The 14,061-nt window shown below is 49.5% G+C and overlaps 3 protein-coding genes across 3 annotated transcripts; 2 read left to right on the top strand and 1 right to left on the bottom strand.

Moving 5' to 3' along the window:
* Positions 1 to 3,671: 3,671 nt before the first annotated feature.
* Positions 3,672 to 4,410, bottom strand: BCR38DRAFT_481533 (uncharacterized protein; the record flags this gene model as incomplete). Its single annotated transcript, XM_040863389.1, has 2 exons — positions 3,672 to 3,695; positions 3,760 to 4,410. The coding sequence occupies 2 exons, from the start codon at positions 4,408 to 4,410 to the stop codon at positions 3,672 to 3,674; spliced, it is 675 nt and encodes a 224-aa protein (XP_040720349.1).
* A 3,548-nt stretch (positions 4,411 to 7,958) lies between these two features.
* On the top strand, positions 7,959 to 11,246 carry BCR38DRAFT_521188 (uncharacterized protein). The gene is made up of 4 exons (XM_040865182.1): positions 7,959 to 9,937; positions 10,001 to 10,114; positions 10,176 to 11,121; positions 11,181 to 11,246. Exons 1-3 carry the CDS (start codon positions 7,986 to 7,988, stop codon positions 10,822 to 10,824), a joined length of 2,715 nt encoding a protein of 904 aa, XP_040720348.1. The 5' UTR covers positions 7,959 to 7,985; the 3' UTR covers positions 10,825 to 11,121; positions 11,181 to 11,246.
* Positions 11,247 to 12,101: 855 nt separating this feature from the next.
* Positions 12,102 to 13,677, top strand: BCR38DRAFT_421971 (putative pyrimidine monooxygenase ruta). Its single transcript, XM_040859476.1, has 4 exons — positions 12,102 to 12,531; positions 12,584 to 12,743; positions 12,794 to 13,134; positions 13,185 to 13,677. The coding sequence occupies exons 1-4, from the start codon at positions 12,307 to 12,309 to the stop codon at positions 13,551 to 13,553; spliced, it is 1,095 nt and encodes a 364-aa protein (XP_040720347.1). The 5' UTR covers positions 12,102 to 12,306; the 3' UTR covers positions 13,554 to 13,677.
* The last annotated feature ends 384 nt before the right edge of the window (positions 13,678 to 14,061 follow it).

Below are 14,061 nucleotides of genomic sequence, written 5' to 3'. Positions count from 1 at the left end.
ACGTCTAGCAGTATTGACCGCTAAGAACATTATCAGTGGATAGAAATATACTGGTCTCTGGCCTTCGAGCTTAGCTAGACCCCTTATGAGCCCCCTGCTCCTTGAGAATACGTCAGCACCAATCAGACAGCCTAGTCAGACTTGCAAAGGGTACTCTGATAGTAAGGGTAGTCAGGACTGGGCGTTAGAGATATCAGCAGTAGCCTGGTCAACGCCTAGGAGGAGAGATGAGCTCCAAGATCAACTCAGCTTATTCAGCAAGCTTGATAGTGATCCAAATACCCAGCGGCTACTCTTTCGGAAAGTTCAAAAGGGCTTTGATGAGAAGGACTACCAATTAGCTGTCGCACAGCGAAAGATTGAGGCAATAGAGGCAGAGCTCGAGGCTAGTAGGGCTAGGAAGCGGAGGAAGGTCAAGATGAGCCCAAATTCGAAGTTTACTAATATCAAGGCTATTCGGAAGGCTCAAATCGAGGCTGGTGAAATTGAGGATAGTACAGATGAGTCTAGCGAGTCTGAAAACCCTAGTGACGGTGAAAACTGTATTGTAGTCGCATCAGAATAAGTGTAAAAAAAGGTTGAAGTCAATGGTTATAATATACAGTGTCATTTTTAGGGCGTCCCACATGTGGGGGTGTCCCGGATGTAGATGTGGGACGTTAATATATTGCTCTAAGAGAAAACTTCGATCGTCATAGAAGATAAAATCGGTGAGACTACATGGAATCGTCTTTTTACTTGATAAAGATGTGTATCCTGGTCGATCTACCGCACTGGACTCATGTCACGAATGTCAAATTCATTGAATTCGTGCCAAGTCAGCTGTGTGGTCAGATCTGTTGATTCGTGGATTGATTGATGATAAGTCTAGGTTTCTATGTAACGCGGTAACAGCGTTGGCTTTATTTCCACATTTGTGGGGCCTAGGGCCACACTTGGATCCACATTACCCCCTTCGCTACATTGACTGTCCTCATTCAATCATCTTACAAGTCCTGCAATTCAACGGGTTATTTCCTCAACTATGTGCCTTTGATTCTCTCCAAGTCGCACTAGCTCTGCCAAACGTTTGCGGTCTTGTTCTAGCATCTGCTTGCTAGCGTACCAGAGGCTGCGTACTGGATGTCCATCGTGAACATAAGCTGGGAAGAGATTGGTGCCGTTGTACTTGTTCTGTAGGGTGATACCGCCAGGACTGGCGATCCGGTATGTGTTGCCAGCATGGCAAGACTTTACGGCCCATGGGCCATCATAGTATGGCTCATGCTTGTGTCCGCGTTGTCGTACTCGCAGTACCCAGTCTCCGGGGCCATACATACGTATCAACGCCTTCTTCTCTTGCAGATAGGCTCGAACCTGATCTCGTGATGCCTTCAATCCGCCAACATATGCTCTAGCCAGAGTCGCCTCGTGCTGCTTGGCTAGCTCTTCCTGGAATGCTTTCTCTTCATTATCGGTCGGATCGCGTGTATAGGCAACGAATTCGTTCTCGTTCGGGGGCTGCGTGCCGAACAGGAGGAAGTATGAACTATAACCACTCGGCTTCGGTGTTCTGTTGTAGATCGTAAGTGCTCGTCGGAGGAGGGTCGTTAACGGCGTTTCAGGGTTGGTATTCCATTCTCTGACTATGATTCGCTTGATGTCACCGTTAGCCTTCTCTACCATGCCGTTTCCGCGAGGTCTTCCTGGCGTGATTGGCATCACTCTTAACCCGTGCTTCACGTGCCACTCAGCGGCATCAACGCCAGCAAAGCATCCTGCGTTGTCGCTGATTCATTCCTTCGGAGGGCCGAAAGTGTCGACAATTCTCGTAAGTAATGGTTTGGTGTCCTGGAATGTCATGCTTGGCACCAGCTCTGCCTCTGCCCATCCGATCGCGTACTCGATCGCCACCAGAATAGGTACTCCATCGAATGCGGTATGATCGATGGCCCAGCGTGTCAGTGGGGGAGGTGGTTGGATCGGATGCAGATCTGGGGGTGTCGGATCGGGCTTCTTCATGAGTTGGCACTGTGGGCATTCTGCTACAACTTGTTGGGTAACCAGCGACAGCTCTGGATGCCAGAATTGTTTCAGTACCTGCCGCTGTGTCGTACCTACTGTCGCGTGGCCGAGATCGTAATGGGCCTGCTTCGCGTGATTGAACAGGCCAGTATACTCCGGTACCTGCAGTAGGACAATGTCTTCTGGACGGGGAGGGTCGGCGGGTTTCCTATTGTCGTATCTTATGATCTTGTAGAGCTTGTCATATTGCTTTGCAAAGTGCTTGTTGACCCATCCGGTGTCAAGTGCCGTCGGCAACGGTGTTTCCAGATGTAGATGCTCAAAGATTGCTTGCAAATCGATGCGGTTGAGTTCATAAGGGTGCTCAATCTGTATAACTCGACGCTCATCGTCGATTTCGTCTCCTTCCCCTTCTTCGCCTGAAAATGCGTTGTCGGGAGGTCTAGAGAGGTAATCAGCTAGAACGTTTGCTTTGCCTGCTCTGTAGAGGATGCGAATGCCGTAATTTTCGATAGCGTCGAGAAATCGGACAATTCGTGCAGGTTGTTCGACTTTGGTATTGATGGATCCCAATGACTGATGATCAGTAATGACAGTAACGTCGCTTCCTTCGACCCAGTGTCTCCAGTGCTGAAGTGCCAGCATGATGCCGAGCAATTCACGCTCTTGAGCAGAGTAACGAATCTGGGTTTCGGTGAGCTTCTTAGAGAAGTATGCGACTGGATGAAGGACTGATTTGTCGCGATTGACTCCCATCTGTGGTTGCAGTAGAGCTGCGCCGACGTACTTGCCACTGGCGTCAGATTCGAGAATCGAAGGTTTGCACCAGTCGAATGCTTGGACGATCGGCAGCATCGTAATCGCATCTCTGATTATCTGCCATGAGTTTCGTTGCGCTTCATTCAGCGTAACGTCCTGATTCTTAGGGCCGCCAGTCAGATCGGTCAGAGGGCCGGACAATTCTGCATAATTCTTGATAAGGTGTCGAAGATAACCAGCAGCATTGACGAACGCTCTGACTTCGGTTGTCGTTGTAGGCATAGGCCTGTGTCGAATAGCTCTGACCTTGTCGGGATCGGCTCCAATGCCATCTTTCGATATAACGAAACCAAGAAAGACGCCTTGTTCGCAGAACATGTCTGACTTCAGAGTGTTGAGCTCCATGCCGTACTCAGCCAATCTGGCAAGTACCAGCAAAGCACGGTGATGAAGTTGTTCCAATATGTCACCCCAGATAGCTCTGGTTCCCTACAAGCTGTGGGCTAGTAGGGTTGCTCTAGAGCTAAGTGGCGACTTCCATCAAGTGAGTGTGTGGGCTCAGACATTTCAACCATCGTGGGTTGAATTTGCTGAAGCAATTGTTCAAGTATTGCAAGGGCATCAAGCTCTAAACAGTACGATTACAATGTTCACCACTCTGATGCCACAGCAATACGAAGCGCTGGTCAATTTTGTCTGGCGAACGTGAGATGTTTTCTACCGACTGCCGCCCAGTCAACAGGACACCTTCCAGGTTCGCAACTTGTCAATCAACACGCTGCGAATCTGGAAGGTGTCCTGTTGACTGGGCGGCAGTCGGTAGAAAACATCTCACGTTCGCCAGACAAAATTGACCAGCGCTTCGTATTGCTGTGGCATCAGAGTGGTGAACATTGTAATCGTACTGTTTAGAGCTTGATGCCCTTGCAATACTTGAACAATTGCTTCAGCAAATTCAACCCACGATGGTTGAAATGTCTGAGCCCACACACTCACTTGATGGAAGTCGCCACTTAGCTCTAGAGCAACCCTACTAGCCCACAGCTTGTAGGGAACCAGAGCTATCTTCAATAGTGTCTGGATCTGACCCAGCTTGTCAAACACTCGGTCATCTGCTCTCACCAATCTCAGGCCTGCTGAGATATTCACCTTGTTCTTTGACTGGGTTTCGCCCAGTTTCTTGGCTTCTTGAGGCAGTGTCACCTGGGGCCAGATGCTCTGGATCTGCGTTTCTTGCCCTGTCATCGGCAGGCCGCTAATGCCTTGCGCGACGCGTTGGAGGTTCAGGCTTCCATCAGGCAGTCGTTTGTTACCTGTGTAGCGTGCGTGTCGATCGTGTCTGGTGATGATCGTAGTACTTCCTTGGCCAGAATCGAATTCGCCATCGTCACGTACGCTTTCATACGCTTCAGATCCTTCCAGGTTGTCGCTTGGGTCTGGGCAGAACGTGTCGACTTTGGCTTTGATGCTCTTCATCATCTGGAGCATCTCATAAAGAGTGTCGTCGATTGAGTTGAATCTGGCAGCCAGCCTATCGCCAGTCTCGTCCATTCGCTTGTTCAGCTCCTTCAAGGTGCCGCTAGGGATGGACGGGCCCACGATGTCGATTGCCGCCAGGTGGGGGTTGGGGTTGCCTGGGGTCGACATCCTGAACGCTTGATGGCTGCGTGAGAGCTGCGTGAAATCTGCGTGAAAACCGCGTGATAGCTGCTCGATGGCTGCGTGATAGCTGCTTGATAGCCGCGTGGAAGGTTGAAGCTGCGTTGAAGGTGGGAGCTGCGTAACAGCTTGCGTTTCGTGGTGTTTCTTGCGAAGTACTTCTGTTCCTGGATTTGCTGAGGGTTTCTCAACAAAAATACTTATTTTTGTGTATCCTGGTCGATCTACCGCACTGGACTCATGTCACGAATGCCAAGTTCATTGAATTCGTGCCAAGTCAGCTGTGTGGTCAGATCTGTTGATTCGTGGATCGATTGATGATAAGTCTAGGTTTCTATGTAACGCGGTAACAGCGTTGGCTTTATTTCCACTTCTGTGGGGCCTAGGGCCACACTTATGGGGCTTAGGGCAAGCCACACTTAGATCCACAAAGATGGCGCATGATTGTACAACTAACCCAGACGTCTTCAGCTGCTAACGTGATCCACAAGTCATTTTCGCACACAAGTCACCTTCGCACTTTTCTTGGCACCTTCAAGTAATTCAGTAATATCCTATGCATAACCCGCAATTTATCCTTTAAATTACTCAAAATCTTCTTCATTATCAGTTTCTACTTCTATTGAACAAGTCCTTGCATTATGTCCAGTCCCTCCGCAAATACCACAGCGCCTTATATTGGTCTGCCGGCGCTTTACAGGACGACTGCTTTCCCCTTCTTCCTCCTCCATAACCTTGATATCGCCCCTCAAGGCCCGTAAAACTTGTGCATCACCTATACTAAGTCTCCATATTGGATTTGCTTATTTTTCGTCCTACGACGCTTACTTAGTATATGGTTCGTCTCACGAAGCTCTTCGTTCTCCCGACGTAATAATGCATTCTCATGCATCATTGCATGCGTAGCCTTCGTAATCGAGTTAATTGAGTTCAAAATATGCGTCGGCGAGCTGTCTTAATGCCTCTGGACGCTACTTTTAATCAAAGTTGACTGCGATTCGGCTTCGAGGGTGTTGGTAGGCGTCTTAGAAACCCAGACGGAGGGAGGCAATTGGGGGTCGGGTGTCGGTGTTCGTACTACTTTTGCGATATCCAACGTAGATATGACCCTATCCAGGTTAAAAGGAACAAGTTCAGCTGCTTCGAATCCTGATCTGATGTTTTTTTCGTGAAAAGCACCAATGAAAGCTTCTAAAAACCCAGCTAAGAAATCCTGCTTCTCAATATGGGTTTGATGCCTTCGCATTAAACCCTCCACGAACGCACCGTACAGCCGTTTCAACACACTAAAAGGTACCAAATCCAAAAGCTGGAGCTTGTGGGATGAATGGGAAGGCATACACAATGTAATTACGCCGTGCGCCGCGAGGTAAGTCTCAAAATCCATCGAGTGGTGGCTCTCGTGACCATCCAATATTAAGAGACTTTTCGCACCTTTCCGACGGCTAATAATATGTTGAACAAAGTGTTTTGCCCATTCCACACCAATATTATTAGTAGTCCAACCGTTATGGGAAAGGTCGACCTTCCAGTTGACCGGTAGGTCGTTACCGCGATACCACGAAGCAAGATGAACCTTGCCCGCGAAGATGATGTACGGCGGTACCGCCCAACATTGCGAATTAATAGCCTGGATCACCGTAACCCATTCCCGACCTCCTTGTGTAGCCTGTCTAGGCCATCCGTGTCTTTCTACACTCGTTACAACCATACCGGTTGTGATTATGCCCATTAGGAAGCCCGTCTCGTCAAAGTTGTAGATATCCTCCGGTAGGATACCGTATTTAGCGATTGTGTCCCTAACAAGCTCAAACCACGCGTAATACGCGATAGGATCTTCGCTAAATACCCTCCGGTAATCAATTCGACGGTTTAAACGCGTTCGGAGGTCTTGTCGGCGGTTAACGAAGTTCTGTCAGATAGGGCACCTGGTTCCTAGGTTCAGAAATAATATGGCATTAGAGAAGACTATTGTCACTTGAAGTTCAGAAGGCGAAAGGAACTCCTCTTCTCAAAAGTAACACCAAAGTTACCGACATGTTCTAAAGAATCTATAAAAGGCAGAGCAACGGGAGTTCGCGAGAACAGAAGACAGAGAACAACACACCTCATTCATATACAATCTTACGCACTTCTGACTACTCGATTGGACACACGTGATATTCGACAAGTTCGTGGTCCAGTTCTTGCCGACGGGGGGCGCGTCGCGTACGCGTCGTAGGATATTCGCCATTTCTTCAACGTATCGAAGCCGAGGAGGAAATGCTCGCGCATCTAGCTCAATTATACGTCGGGCAATCGTATCCTCTTCGGTTTGAGTTAGATTTAGTTTTAACATATTAGCTTCGTGTCGCGTTTGGTCGCCGTCGAATCGATTCTTTAGTGTACGGTCGCAAACGTTGTAGATACGGCCAAGCTTACGCCATGAAATTTCAGGGTTGCGCTTTTTAGCTTGGATAGCTAGCTGAAGATCGGCTTCTTTGGATTTACGAGGCATGTTGTGGGAGGGAAGAAAAGTGCAAGCTAAGTTAAAAGGCTGAAATATTTGAAAAAGTGCGAAAGTGACTTGTGTGCGAAAATGACTTGTGGATCACGTTATACCATCAATATCGAATTTCAAACTAAAGACCCCGAGGGTGGCGGGTAGCGCTACATCAGCTAGCACTCAAAATAACCTGAATCACCGCCACACGACTTTGAGGCAGTATAAACGCTCGAAGATCGAAATGGTGATAGAGCCTGGTTCGTGGCTTGCAGGTGGGGCGAACGCTCCTTCTACTAATCTCGTTCTTGATTGAAGGAATCTGGAGCCTGTCTGACTAGAAGTTGGACTGGTTGTATCAATACAGCCATGTCCTTTCAGAGAAGTAGCCATGCATTTGCCGCGATGCTGCTGCTTTCTATGAGCTGAGGCGCCTTGCTTGTTGATATATTGGGCTAACTTCACCATTGGCGTTCTCAGGCAACACCAACGAATGTGGATCGCCCATTCTCCCCTGTAGCCCTTAACAATATAGCTACGTACGTAGTCATACTAGCGTGCTCAAGTGATCACTAAGTGCACTTCTTTACAGAATGTGTAAATATAACATACTTGAATCTTCGTGTCTTTCTTTATGAGATCACTTATCATGACTCGCTGAATGCATTCCAATTACCATGAGTCGGCAAAATACTTGAGCTTTGCTAGTCCAGTCCAGTGGACTTCACCGACCAATCAGAGCCCATACTAGGCCCAATGGATAGTTGAGCCATGACAGAATCGGTGCAATAGGCAACGGTGTTGGTTTTCCGAATGTTACGTCGGGCGGAGGACCTCCATGGTCCGGATCTTACTTGAGCGGGTCATTTTGGTTTCAAGATGTGTCGAACTTCCTGTTATGGTCTGATAGCTGTTGAAGATACCCCTCATTATTGTAGATCTTGCTCACAATGCAACGCCATTTGGATTGAGTACATCGTCTTGCATTGAGAATGACGACAGTATATAACTGTGCGTAACTTGATGATTTTCGGGTCTGCTGCGTTGAATCGAAGGCGGATAGTGCAGACAAGTAATCAACATGCCGTCTATACATATAAAGACGCTTGCCATTAGTTTGGCCGTCTTACCAAGTGTTCAATGTCAAAGCACTGACACCCTCGGTCTTGACAACGGCTACATAAACCTCAATACGGCGAATTTCAACGCCAAGATTGTCCGTAGTGCCCAAGTCCTCGCCTCCCTGACTCCAGTAGAATCTTCGTTCGACTTCCTCCCGTTTGACTACCTTCCCCTTCGCGCTCACAATGGTCAGTACCACTGGGGCGACATTACATTCCGCTACCGCGAAATCGGCACCATTAACTGGACTGACGGCAACTCCGCCTCGGCTCGTGAACCCGTAATCTCCATCAACTCATCCTCGACGCTAGTCCTATCTGCATCGCAACTCACTCCCACACTCCCCACCGGTCCCTTGAACGTTACACGAGAATGGATCGACGTATCAGGAGACCTAGGCCTGCAATTTACCTTCCAAAACACCGGCTCAGATGCCCTTGAAATTGGCAGCCTCGGGTTCCCGGCCGAGTTCAACAGCATCTTCACGGGCCGGGCAGCAGCTAGAATGCAAGCTCTTTGCTCGCTGTCGGATCCGTACATTGGTATGCATGCGGGCTATATCCGAGTAACGCCCACGAGTGGCACGGGGGCGGCTCTCGTGGTCACGCCACTCAACGGTACTAACACGCCGCTTGAAGCCTATCGGAATCTGGAGGAGCCGTATTATGATGACACGGCGTACGGAAGCCAGACCTTCGAGGGATTCTACGAGTGGCAGGTTTTGAGTAAATCGTGGGCGGAGACGGAGTGGGAGGGTGTGGAGCCATGGAACGAGCCATCGGCACTCACGCTGGAGCCGGGCGAGGTTGTCAAGTTTGGGGTCAGGTTCTCGGTTGCGAAGGAAGGTGTACGTGGAATTGACGACACGATCAGGGACACTGGTACGCCGGTTGCGAGGGCTGTACCGGGATATATAATTCCTAGGGGAGTTCCAGCCAGGTTGTTCCTCAGTGCTTCTGCGAAAGTTGAATCGATCGTGGTAGAACCGGCTGCGGCTTTGATGGTTGAAGAATACGCTGCTGGGTCGGGTTATACTGTTTATACTGTCACGCCGTCAGAAACGGCATGGGGCAGAGTGCGCCTGATGGTGCTTTATGCTGACGAAAAGATCCAGGCGATGCACTACTTCGTCACCAAGCCCGGCACAGAAGCGGTTGGTGACTTGGGCGGCTTTTTGACCACGGAACAATGGTTTGAAGATATATCCGACCCCTTCGGCAGAGCGCCATCCGTCATGACGTACGACTATGAAGAGAGAGCCATCGTAAGGCAAGATGCTCGCGCCTGGGTAGCCGGACTCAGCGACGAAGCGGGTGCCGGCTCGTTTCTCGCGGCAACGATGAAGCAAGCTGTCCAACCAAACGCCGATGAGGTAGCCAAGCTTGAGACATTCGTCAACGCGGTTCTTTTCAAGACCATCCAGACAGAAGAGTTTTCCGTACGGAAGAGCATTTTCTTCTATGAACCCGCCGCTATGCCGAACTATACGTATAGCTCTGACATTGATTGGACGGCCTGGTGGTCGTGGAACAAAGACGCATCCTACGCTACAGACCGCGCATATGATTACGTCCATGTCGCTGCCGCCTATTGGGCCCTCTATCGCGTGGGAAGGGCATATCCGGATCTGCTCAGCAGTCATACTTGGGACTGGTATCTGGACCAGGCCTACAGTACCGTCGTGCGCGCCATGGAATCAGACGTTGGATATAATAGAGTGGGTCTGATGGGGGAGACGGTGTTTGGGGAGATTTTGGCGGATTTGACTCGAGAGAGTGAAACAGATAAAGCACAGACCTTTACTGAACTTATGAGGTCGCGGGCAGAACAATGGGATTCGGAGGAGATTCCGTATGGGAGTGAGATGGCATGGGATTCTACGGGGCAGGAGGGGGTCTACTATTGGACTAAGTGAGTTGGGCATCCCGGCTTTTTAATGTCAGGCCTTAAGCATCACTGACTTGACTTACACAGATACTTTGGCTTTACGGACAGTGCCGCTAAGACGGTAAACAGCGTGCTGGGATATATGCCCACTGTGCCCCACTGGGGCTGGAACGGCAATGCACGCAGGTATTGGGACAACATGTATGATCAGTCCTCCTTGACTCACATTGGCTTGTGCTAATATTTGCAACTCCAACCTTAGCTACGGGGGCAAACTTGAACGAATCGAGCGTCAAATTCACCACTACGGCTCCGGTCTTAACGCTCTCATCCTCCTCTCTGCCTTTCGCAGTAATCCAACCGACACTTATCTCTTGAGGGCCGGATACGGCGGCACCAGCGGGCCTCTATCCAGCATTAACGCTGATGGCTTCGCAGCTGCTTCCTTTCACTCCTTTCCCGATACGCTGAAGTGGGACGGGTACAGCGGAGATTATGGTCCAAACTTTGTAGGTTTGGCACTGGGCTCGGGGACATATGTTGTCCAGGAAGAGGAGTTGGGCATTGTGGCTTATGGAGGTGTGGTTGAGGTGGATGGTGCAATTGTAAAGGTGACTACTACGGATCCCGTGAGGAGAAGAGTTTTCATCGGGACACTTGGGGTGGCGATTGAGGTGGATGCCGGTATCATTCAAGAATTCAGGTATGGTGGTGATGGGGGAAGTATTGCGGTCACTCTGTCAAATTTGGACGGAGTTACCAAAGCAGAGGCGGCCGTGATTTGGATCGAGATAACATCTGGCTCTGTTAATTACATTGTATCTACTGAGGGAATCGTTTCGGAAAGAGGAGGTTGGAGGGTCCCCCTGTCGGCCGATAGTGTGGTTGTTGAGTTGCAATCGGCTTCTTAGGAAATATGTCGAACCGAGGACTTGGAATCGAGGCAAACAGTTGAAATCTTGTCAATGCTGGTTTTGACACCCGCCGAACCGACATCGCGCATACCCACCGGCAGTACGATACCAAACCCTCTGTCTGTCCCCGAATTTGGCAGGTTGTGGCATAGAAATAAACATCGAAACCATATTCTGCCCAATGACGGGCGTGAGCAGGACCGCCTCCATCCCCAAAACCACATGCTGTGCCCCCTATTTGCCGGTGCGCTGTCAGTCAATACCGCATGCTACTTCTCTAGTTTGGCTTTACTGGTAACCCAACCCAACCAAGGCCCATTACTCTCCTTACTTTAGACTGATTCTCGCACTAGTTTCTCTGATTGGTGAGCTGCGCAACGTGCTCGATATAGGCACTGGCCGGCACCGACCTGAGCGAGGTTCAACCCGACCCGCGATTCTCAAACTGTCGAAGTTGACGACGCGGAGGATCAATGAGTATTCGATCACTCATTTAGATACGTCCCCTTGCAGGCTATGTTGACCTGCTTCTATGGCTTAAAGAGTGCAGTTAGAATATTTAACAACCTGGCCCCTGATAGGTGGGTCGAGTACCAAGAACCGAGCTTCTATCGGACCTCTTAAATAATATACTGGCCTAATTAATACAGAGGACTCGATAAGATATAGTGACCTGTGCGCCTACTAAAGTACAAATATACTGTAGGATGGAATTTAGCTTAATTAGAGGTCCAAGGTTCGAAAGGTGCGATTAACCCTAAATAACACTAAAGTATTCTTCTACCTTTAAACCCCTAGTGTTTTCAGGAATAGTCAGATCTTGATAGCAGCATTTCAGCCTTCTAAAACTACCAACAGAGAATATCGTCAATCCCTTCTAGTTTTTATATCTAGATACCTAGCTAGCCATGAAGCACAGCCCCGCCCGCGGTTGCTCTTACTCATCTTGTGGCTAGCAAGACGGATAGTTTGACGACAGAGTAATGACATCAAGACGCATTGGGCTTGTTTGATATCTCGCAGAAGGTTTTTGTTCGCTCCGGACTGCCTAAATTCCTTGATTACTACGATCGAAGCTGAGCTCCTGCGAATAATACATCACTGTTTTGAATCCACGCCGCCGGGGGCCTCCGAGTGGCACTGAGATGCGACGTCGGAATACGACCACTTCGGACCTATCTGTAGGTTGCTAGGGGTGCGATAAGACACATTCCAACCAGTCACAAACGTGGTAATGTTGCCTAAGTTGCATTGATACCCCTCTTGCTACTATGCAGACCTTATCAGCGGCCCTCCCTCGCGATGCTCAACGTAAGCTTTATTCTTTGGCGGGCGGGCAGAGGACGAGGAATAATACTTCAAGTCAATGAGTTTAAGGGATAAACTGCGCCTTGGCCACCAAATGTCCGATTAACAAATTCTTCAACGTAGTCCTCTTACTTCCTTCTCATTCACACTTTCGGTCTCCAGTCGTACGCAATGGTGAAGCCACTTGACGTCGGTATCTTCATCCCCATCGGTAACGATGGATGGCTTATCTCAACCACAGCCCCGCACTACATGCCAACGTTTGAGCTGAATCGAGATATTGTGCTAAAAGCAGAGAGCTACGGCTTCGATTTTGCGTTGTCAATGATTAAACTCCGAGGCTTTGGGGGAAAGACAGAACACTGGGATCACAATCTTGAGTCATTCACATTAATGGTCTATTCCGAATATGCTTGTAGATTGAGTTGGAGGCTGACTACTGACATAGGCTGGCATCGCGGCCGTCACCAAGAAGATTAAGCTGTTTGCATCCACAGCGATTTTGACACTACCACCGGCCCTCTGTGCTCGAATGGCCACGACCATTGACTCGATTGCTCCAGGAAGATTCGGTGTGAATATAGTGACTGGATGGCAGGCAGCTGAATGTGAGTCTTCATTATTCAACAAGTATACAACTTATCGCTAACGCATCCAGACGAACAAATGTCACTGTGGCCTGGGGACGAGTATTTCGGATACCGGTATGACTATGCGGAAGAGTACGTGCACGTTATGAAAGATCTGTGGAATAAGGGGTCGTCGGACTTCAAGGGCAAACATTTTCAGATGCACGATTGCAAGCTTTCGCCACAACCAAGTGGCAAGGTATCGGTCATTGCAGCCGGACAGAGCAACCGGGGTATCAAGTTCGCAGCCGAGTACGCCGACTATAACTTCTGCACGGCCAAGGGAATCAACACGCCGACTGCATTTGCACCGGCAAATCAGAGATTGGTAGATGCGGCCAAGGAAACAAGCAGGGATGTCGGGGCTATGGTGGGAGTTTCCAAGGCGTATTAGGCAGGATTCGATGCTAACGTAAGAAGGTACTGATAATGTGCATAGCTGACGAAACCGATGAGGCGGCGCTGGCTAAGTGGAATAAATACCGCGAAGGCACCGACCATGAAGCCCTGGCTTGGATTGCAGAGCAAACTGGCAAAGACACACAGGCGGATCAGCTGTCCACGGCGCGGCGTTTGGTATCCTCGACAGGCGACAAGGTGAACATGAACGGCGGCACTTTGGTTGCGTCCTACGCCGGTGTTGCGCAGATGCTTGATGAGGTGTCAGATGTGGAAGGCGTAAAAGGGGTCATGTTGACGTTTGATGAATTCCTCACGGGTGTCGACAACTTTGGCAAGTATATCCAGCCTCTGATGAAGAGCCGGAGCAAGGCGAATGGGCTGTCGTAGGAATCACGCAGTTGGCACCAGTAGAAATCTATCAGAGAGCGAACGGGAAAGCAGATGGACCCACAATGTCTGCATTTGGTAGTGCATAAGAAACTAGTCTCAGGCATCCTAAGCCATTCTGACCTGTCTGTAACTCATCACATTAAGACAAAACATGGCCGCGTCTCGATAACTAGGGATACGACAATGCCTCACGAGAACTGGTGAACGTGCCATCGGTGCCGAAATGACTGAATTGAGATCCACGATGGACCAAACGACCCCGAACCGCAGGCAGCAAATTCCCATACCTCCAAGCGCCTGTCAACTGCGAGACAAAATCAGTACTCTCAGCGTGAGAATTTCGTCGCATCGACTATTTGGTCGAGACACCCCTCATCCAGCCCGTCCAGCGCGTGACGAGTCGCCCACGACGGAAGAACGTGTTTTTCATACGTTTCCCACGGGCTTGCGGCAGTAAATTAATGAACTGTTGAGGGACACACAATAGAAATGAAGTGTATTATGG

This window comes from Pseudomassariella vexata (genome assembly GCF_002105095.1).
Source record: "Pseudomassariella vexata strain CBS 129021 chromosome Unknown BCR38scaffold_2, whole genome shotgun sequence".
NCBI lineage: Eukaryota > Fungi > Ascomycota > Sordariomycetes > Amphisphaeriales > Pseudomassariaceae > Pseudomassariella > Pseudomassariella vexata.
Note: the sequence above shows the minus strand (reverse complement) of the source record. Positions and strands in the feature narration are given on the sequence as shown.

Bases quoted from the DNA above. Each gene is read 5' to 3' on its own strand.
- BCR38DRAFT_421971 (XM_040859476.1), top strand. From the start codon at position 12,307: ATGGTGAAGCCACTTGACGTCGGTATCTTCATCCCCATCGGTAACGAT. The intron at 12,532-12,583 runs GTCTATTCCGAA...CTACTGACATAG, and splicing joins TTGAGTCATTCACATTAATG to GCTGGCATCGCGGCCGTCAC. The intron at 12,744-12,793 runs GTGAGTCTTCAT...TAACGCATCCAG, and splicing joins TGGATGGCAGGCAGCTGAAT to ACGAACAAATGTCACTGTGG.
- BCR38DRAFT_521188 (XM_040865182.1), top strand. From the start codon at position 7,986: ATGCCGTCTATACATATAAAGACGCTTGCCATTAGTTTGGCCGTCTTA. The intron at 9,938-10,000 runs GTGAGTTGGGCA...TGACTTACACAG, and splicing joins GGGGTCTACTATTGGACTAA to ATACTTTGGCTTTACGGACA. The intron at 10,115-10,175 runs GTATGATCAGTC...CTCCAACCTTAG, and splicing joins CGCAGGTATTGGGACAACAT to CTACGGGGGCAAACTTGAAC.